Genomic DNA, 8494 nt, shown 5'->3' on the forward strand with positions numbered 1-8494 from the left:
TTTAGTCAAATGCTTTATAATATAGTATAGATACAAAACATGTTAAAAAAGTAAAGGGTTAAAAGTTAAAAAATTAAAAGGTTAAAAATGAAAATATTTAAGTTTTGTCTTTAGCTGTTTTTTGTCTGTTAGTGTAGAAGGGGATGGGATTTAGTTGGTAGCAGAGGGTGGGGTTAGAAAACCTCTCAAAATACACCAAGATATACAATATAATATTCATAACACACCAAGTAAACATCGAGACCACTATGATACCAACTCTAGTACCAACTGTAATACCATTATAATATCTACGTTGTGTGTGTATATATATATATATATATATATATGTGTGTGTGTGTGTGTGTGTGTGAGAGAGAGAGAGAGAGAGAGAGAGAGAGAGAGAGAGAGGGGTCATTCAAGGGAGAGCTAGAAACTAATGTGATACACACCATGAGCAATACAATACCCAAAATAAAGTAATTAATCTAATTAGAGTAAATTGGAATATTAAACTAATTAAAGTAAATTGAATAATCAATCCAAATTATTAATTTGCTCATCTATTTTATTTTAACAAAAATATTAATTATTTTAAATGATTGGCTCACGTTGGAACTCACAGTTACTACAAACTAATTAGTTCTAATTTGATTAGGCCTCCATATATATATATATATAGACTTGGGATCATGTGAGACCAATAGTTTTTCGTGAGACCCGTAAGACCAATTCTCAACCCTTGGATTAGATCTACAATCATCATATCTGAACATTCATAAACGCCATGAGACTTCTCAATAATTACACAATTGTCACCGTGCAACTTTAGACCATTAGATCATATGTTTATAAAGTTGATCAATAAACATAAATTGGTCTTACAGGTCTCACGAAAAACACTTGGTCTCACGTGAACCCAACCATATATATATATATAAATATAATTGAAGGGTATTCGTATACTACAGCGAGATACATCTCAATTTTAATGTTTTATTTTATTTTATCTCTGTCCATATTATAATACGGTTTATGTCGTTTTGAGAAATAGATAATGCTTTTATTTTTTAATAAAATATAAATTTAAAGATATGATAAAATTTTGAAAATAAATAATATTGATATTAGTACTAAATTAACTATTTAAAAATTATTGTTTTTCTGTGTAATTTCATTTAATTCAAATTTTTTTATAGTTTAATATACATTTAATAATAAAACAATTAATTAAATATTTTGTTAAAACTCAATGATCATTCTAATTATATTTTAGATTTTTTATATTTAACATGAAATATTTATCTCGTATTTAATTATGTTTATATACAGTTAATCGTACGAATTCAATTATAAAGCTTTAATAAATTGTAATTAGGTATAATGTATTTGTAATGTTGAATTTTAAATAATATTTCATACATAAAAAATGGTTTTTAAGAGTTATTATCAAATACATAATAAAGTATAAATAATATTATTTTATTAAAAACATTATCTTCAAAAAGAGTTGATATACAGACAACATTCTAATTTCGACCCATCAACAGCAAGACGCAATCCTTACCAAATTTCAACCCTCAATTTAATGATTGATGCCGTATCATTTAATTTGGAACGCCGGCTGCAAGTTTTGCTCTCAACTCTTTGCGAAGTATTTTCCCTGATGGTGATTTTGGAATTGCTTCAATAAAAAACACCCGCTTTATTCTTTTGTAAAACACCACCTGCATAGTAAATCATAAAAACAAACCGTAAATCATAAAAACAAACCGTAAATCAAAGTTGTCACTTAGCATGTTAAATGTGAGATTTTGAACAAGGGTTCACAATTTTACATATGTTTAGGGCATTTTCATCAATTTGTGTAAAGCTATAGTCTTAGGTTTTATATAAATTATTAATAATTTAGGTATATATATATATATATATATATATATATATATATATATATATATGCTGATATCTCTTATGTAATGCCATAAAAAATTCTGGATACAACAGGGTTTCCAAAAAGATTAGAACGTCACTGCCGTAAACCGATATAATAATTTGATATGAAATATTGCGTGTTTCTAGTCAACTTTTGTTTATATAAAAACATACCTGTTTGGAAATAAATTGCTTGATATCGTCTTCTGTAACGTCTACATTGGATTTCACCACAAATGCAACTGGAACCTCTCCGGCTGCTTCATCTTTCATACTGAGATAAACATGCCACGAAGATGATCAGTACAAAAAAAAAAGGGCAAACCGATCAACCCAACGGGCCTTTAACCGGTCACGGTTATATAACCGATTGCCGGTTGAAAAAAATGGCAGGTCAAGCAATCGATCCTTCTTAACTAGTCATGCTAATGGGTTGCTGTTAATTTTTTTTTATAGAAGATATAAGTTGTTTAAGGTACAACGTTATATATTTGAGCAAATTGTTTGAAAATATAAATATTAGTTACATGAAAAAAGTGCATTATTTCGGTCCCTCTAACTGGCCATCACAGAGGGTTACACAAGGCTCGACATAGGACCAATTTGGGAAACTAGTGGGCTTGACCATTTACATATCCGGGCTTTGTCGGTCCCATCATAACCGGGGCCCGGTTTTTCGGTTATGAATGCCCATCTCTTGCTACAGATATAATAGTGTTAAATCTCATAGTGGATGGGGATATTTTGTATAGTCTGAATAACTAATGGGATGTAAGTGGAATTTAGATCTTTTGCAATTATGTACAATCTTGGAATCTTTGATGGTAGCCTCAATTACAACCATGTGACATAGATGGACCTAAAGGGGTGGTTAGGTGGCACATGTCACCATATTGTTTCTTTGTGGTAAGGTAAAAAAAATTAGGTTCGTAAAAGGTGCAACTGTTTTATTCTAGAAGGTACAACCGTTTTATATGGTGTCACTGTATCCAAAAATTCTTGAGTCCGTCCCTACCATGTGCTGATCCGAAGTTCGTGTAGATCCAATCAAGCCATTTTGGCAATTTCCCCAAGGGGGACCCAATCGAGACCTAACTTTGGAATTTTCATTCTGAAGTCGAATATCATGTTACAAAGAAGAATTCCGTTAAAGTTAAGGAAGACTTACGGGACAACTGCAGCATCAGAGATGTCGGGATGAGTTAGTAACAACGCTTCAAGCTCGGCTGGTGCTACTTGAAATCCTTTGTATTTGATCAACTCTTTAAGCCGGTCCACAATGAAAAGCTCATCATCGTCATCAATGTAACCTACATCACCGGTGTGTAACCAACCCTTGGAGTCTATAGTCGCCTTAGTCGCCTCCAGGTCATTAACATAACCTATAAATAGCATAAAAGTGTAATGACCGAATTCATATAGTACGTAGAGTTAGGCAACCGAAAAATGGGCTACAAATTAGTGAATATTAATGACTAGACATCAGTCAAATCATGAAATAGTACCAACATTATCTGATTGACATTTTGTATATACGTTTATAGAAAGCGATAACAACATATATATATATATATATATATATAAAGATAAGTACGATGTACCTTTCATGATTTGATCACCCCGGATACAAATCTCGCCACGTTGGTTCCGGGGAAGGGAAGCACCGGAATCGGGATCTACAATCTTCATCTCGGCATTACGGACCACGGTGCCACATGCTCCGGACTTGATGTCAAATGGCTCCTTCGCGAAGGCCAAGCACATGGCTAGCACCGGTCCGGCCTCAGTCATACCGTAACCCTGTCATCATTCATGTCAAACCTCATTATCTCCACCTACCACAATTATTTTCATTATAATTGTACGATTATTATATTACTGAATCCACCAATAAATTTATTATCCATTTTATTTTCCATATTTGTTTATTGCAGAAAATTCGGCTCCCAATTTTCCTTCCATTTATTCTTTACCCAACAAATTAACAATTTCATAAAATATTTTACGATTGTTGAATGATTTGATACAAAATGATTAAGAGATCTTAATGATATAAAATAAAATGAAATATAATTATTTGGTAATTACTTACAATGAAATTAGGACGCTGAATGGTTAAGGACATGTCTATAATACAAAATCATTCAAAGGATTTTAGGACCATTAAAAGACATAATTTTTTTAATCAAACAAGATTCACCTCATTATGATTCAGAGGTTGTCTCTTAATGTTAATAAAATTACTAAGAGATAAACAAACAACCCCTTAAATATTTAAATAGCTATTTTTAAACGAAAATATAGATTTGGGCCTGTTTGTCAACTTGTAATTTACAATCTAATTTGATTAAAAAAATTGTAAATTGATAAAAAATAGTCGAATTTTTTAATGAAATTTATTTTTTAAGTCACACGCATCAAAAAATTTAATTTTCAACCATAACGATGATGTCTGATTGGTTTGAACTTGACTCCAAAGGTCAAAAGTAATAGGAAGTTCCAGGTTCAAATCCAATGAGGGATAAAAATTCCCTTGTGGCCACGAAGGTTCAAATGCTGTGACTCCGGACTATCTGCAAAGCAGGTGGTCGTCCTGAATTAATCGGCTCGCATAACGGGTTGGATATCCAGGTTAAAAAAAATTCATTTTCTCTAAAATTTAAGCCTATTTTTAAATTAAAAAAAAGTTATTTAATCAAATGTACGATCCTTATATAATTTATTTATGTTATTTTTAATCTAAAAATAGGCTTTATATAAATGCACCAAGTTAATTTTATAAAGTTTGCATAAATAAAATTTAATTAAAAAAATTGTTAAAATATGAATTTAGTTGCACTATTTTAATCCATTTCCATGATTTTATAAAAACAGGTAAGAAATACGTGGACAAGGATGCAGCATCTGTGTGTATTGAAGTGTGTGGAAGTGTTTGGTGGACCGCCATACCTGTCCAAGCTTCGCATTAGGAAACTTGATCCTAACAGTATCTTCAAGCTCTTTCCCTAACGGCGCCGCGCCGGACATCACTGTTCTTATCGACGACAGGTCATATTTATCCACCACTTCTTCGTTGTTCGCAATTGTCAGCACGATCGGCGGCACGAATGGCCCGATCGTCACTTTGTACTTCTCGATTAGTTGCAGAAACGGAACTATCTCGAATTTCTGCATTATTAGGATGGCAGCTCCGGCGCGTAGCCCACACAACAAAATCGAATTCAACGAGTATATGTGGAAAAGCGGTAACACGCACATCAGCACATCTTCTTTGTGGATCCATAGATTCGGATTCTCTCCGTCGACTTGCTGTGCTACGCTCGTCACGAGTCCTTTGTGAGTCAACATAACTCCTTTTGGCAGTCCCGTGGTCCCGGAGGAGTACGGAAGCGCCACCACGTCATCAGACGAGATCTCAACCTCCGGTAATTCGGTCTCGTTACCGGAGGTCAATTCCGAGTAGTGCAAGCAACCTTCAGGAGCCGAATCGATGCAAACAACCTTGATTGAATTATCCGACGCGAATTCCTTCACCTTCGGTACATGTGAGGATTGGGTGATGATGATCTTAGCGCTGGACGCCTTTGCCTGCTTGATGATCTCAGCAGCGGTGAAGAAAGGATTGGCCATGGTGGAGATGGCGCCAAGGTAGGAAGCACCGAGGAAAGAGTAAACAAATTCAAACGAGTTTTGAAGCAAAATCATGATGACATCGCCCTTGCCGATGCCTAGTTTGTGAAGAGCAGAAGCCACTTTTCGTGATGTGAGCTCGACCTCAGCGTAGGTGTAAACCTGGCCGGTGGCGCCATCGATAAGACATGGGCGGTCGCTGAAATCTGAAATGTTTTCAAAACAATACGAGTGTAAAGTTAGATGTTTGGGTATGTAAATATCCGGCAGCTTTGATCGGAAAATGATCTCCGATTCCTTTTCCGGCTCCATCGGAAAATATTCTTGTTTAATTTCGTACAAAGAGTAGAAAGTTTAGAGAGAGAAATGGGCTTCGGATTGGAATAAAGGTTGTAAAAAGAGAAGGTCCTTTATACGCGTGGTCAAGGTTTGGTGGCCGGAGGGTGGTTTGGTGATTATGGATTGGTTTATAGGGTAAAAATGGAATTTCAAATTAACGAGGAGCACTGGTGTGGTTGGTGAGCTTGGGGTCCGGTTCTTGTTTTTCTCCACCGTAAATTCTAATATTATCCATTAATTTACATTTAAAAAATATATATAGTTATAAAAGTAATAATTTATTACAATTAAATTATTTATTTGCATTTGGTGAGATTAATGTAATGGATTTGGACATTTCAATCTAATGTTTGGCTTGTTGGATTGTTCGGATTTGAAATAATATGATTTAATTGAAATATTTCAAACATAAGATTTTGAAATCCTTAAAAAGTACTCAGGATTTTGTAGGATTGTATACAATAAGGTTTTAAAAAATGTTAAAAACATTTGTTTTGTAGCAATCGATTAATAAAAATATAATTCAATTATTTTTATAAGTATTTATAATTTTTTCTATAAATTATTTATAAGTAATGAAATTTCATTTCATTCCAAATCCTACAAATTAAATACAATAATGATTTCAAATCCTTCCAAATCCTACAAATAAACACAATAATGATTTCAAATCCTTCCAGATCCAGATCTAAATCCCTCAAAAATAACCCTGCAAACTAAACGGACCCTAAGATTTTAAATAGCGTAGGACGTATATTGACGAGGTTAAACGTGATTTATGACGACAAATCTATATATCATACATAATATAATAGACATAAATATATGTTTCTACCGTTACTCAATAAATCAATGATAATAAACAATTTAAATTAAGTTATATATTTTAAAAAGATTCAAATGAAAAGATCTGTTATAAAATCGACAAATTCATTACGTAAAATAATTAAATATTTTCTCTGTTGTTTGTTAAAAACTGTTATTTTGTTTTTATATTTTTATAATAACAATTAACGTCCTTGTGGTTTATAGTTTATGAAATTTATTTTCTTATGATTTTTGTCTCTAATACTTAACAGTAAATCACTGTGTTAGTTTATGAATGAAAATAACAATAAATTACAAACTAAAAAAACAAAAACAATAATATTGAAAGAGAAATGCTATATGTACCTTTTTTTTATGTCATAATGTTAAATCATGCATTGAGATTGTAACAAATAATATTGATATGTGTGAATAGATAGAAATGTAATTAACAATAAAAGTCTAATCAAATGATAACTGTTTTGTTTGTAGTAATCGTGAGATCCATTCTCAACCACAAATCAAAAGTTAAATTAGAAAATTAATAATTTTGGTAATTTTAACTTAAAATATTAATTAAGGACATTTTACGGATTTTATAAAAATCATCTCTTATCTCTCCTCTTTCCTCTCTCCAACGAATCTTATTTGGCGAACCTTATTCCGTTGAATCTTATGTGAACACAAGATACATACTGTGATACCTACAAATAAAATCATTGTGATACTCAGAGATATATACAAGATGCACAATGTGATACCATTTATAAAACAATGAAAATAACAAAATTGCACACCATATGATACATTTATAAAACAAAAAAAATAAATTGTGAAACATTATGAACATTATCACTATGATACAATTTGATTCACAAACGTCTTTAAAAATACAATGTATATTAGGTAATTGATATATTAGATAACTAATTTTAATTAAATATTTCATCCTAAAAAATTTAATTAAAGATTTTGATTAGTTGTCAAAAATAGAAATACTATATTACCATTTTAGATTATTTAAGAAATATTCTTAAATATCTTAAACGAATGGTTCATATTGAATCTTACAGTTATCACAAACTAATCAGTTCTTTTTTAAATAAGTCCCATTAACCATATATATGATCCATTTAACATGCCTAGAATTTTGAAATAACCATATATATGATGCATTGAACATGCCTAGAATTTTGAAAATACAAAAAGGAAAGGCAAATTTTAAGGACTAAAATTGTAATTTACTCTAAATATTATGAAACAAAATTAAACGTCACGTGTCACGTGGCTTTTTTAATTTGGGGGTTGGTCAACCATTTTGGGTGGTTGACGTGCCAAAGTTTAGACTGTTCCAGGTTGGCTTCGCTTTGTCTACCTACCACACTTACTCACCGGAGTACATCCGGTTGGTCGACGCCGGCTGAGATTCCCGTTAATTAATTACGAATATTAATTAAAATAATCATTTTTAACGGCCGATTTTATCCACTTCCTTACAAGGTTTACCAAAATAACTTTTAAGTCTACAATTTTAATCTTTTTTATCGACCGGGTGAAAATTTGTTTTTTTTCTTCTTTCTGAATAAGGGTAGAAAGTGTAAAAAAATTGTTTTTTTAGCTAGGTCTGCAATTGGAGATGGGTTTCACGTATCTATGAACTATTTTGATAAATTTGAAAAAAAAACGACTAGAAAGTGAAACCAACACTGAAAGGCATGATTGGAAGAAGAATATGTGAAAATGCATATTGACAATCTGTCATTCGTATCATGGACGGATCCCAAGAATTTTTGGATACGATGCATCA

The 8494-nt window shown here is 32.0% G+C and overlaps 1 protein-coding gene across 2 annotated transcripts; it reads right to left on the reverse strand.

The window, feature by feature from the left end:
* Positions 1–1440: 1440 nt before the first annotated feature.
* LOC112508847 (4-coumarate--CoA ligase 1-like) lies at positions 1441–6014 on the reverse strand. 2 transcript variants are annotated; one of them, XM_025113645.1, is made up of 5 exons: positions 4861–6012; positions 3513–3711; positions 3080–3293; positions 2086–2185; positions 1441–1706 (listed from the first exon to the last, which is right to left on the reverse strand). In XM_025113645.1, the coding sequence occupies exons 1-5, from the start codon at positions 5851–5853 to the stop codon at positions 1587–1589; spliced, it is 1626 nt and encodes a 541-aa protein (XP_024969413.1). In that variant the 5' UTR covers positions 5854–6012; the 3' UTR covers positions 1441–1586. The 2 variants fall into 2 exon arrangements, with proteins under 2 accessions (XP_024969413.1, XP_024969414.1); XM_025113646.1 differs by lacking the exon at positions 2086–2185 and having other exon boundaries at positions 1604–1706; positions 4861–6014.
* Between the last annotated feature and the right edge of the window lie 2480 nt (positions 6015–8494).

The sequence above is a fragment of the Cynara cardunculus genome (genome assembly GCF_001531365.2).
Source record: "Cynara cardunculus var. scolymus isolate 2C chromosome LG 3, CcrdV1, whole genome shotgun sequence".
NCBI lineage: Eukaryota > Viridiplantae > Streptophyta > Magnoliopsida > Asterales > Asteraceae > Cynara > Cynara cardunculus.

Bases quoted from the DNA above. Each gene is read 5' to 3' on its own strand.
- LOC112508847 (XM_025113645.1), bottom strand. From the start codon at position 5,853: ATGGAGCCGGAAAAGGAATCGGAGATCATTTTCCGATCAAAGCTGCCG. The intron at 2,186-3,079 runs GTAAGTCTTCCT...TGTTTATCTCAG, and splicing joins TCTGATGCTGCAGTTGTCCC to TATGAAAGATGAAGCAGCCG. The intron at 1,707-2,085 runs GTATGTTTTTAT...TTTACTATGCAG, and splicing joins AGCAATTTATTTCCAAACAG to GTGGTGTTTTACAAAAGAAT.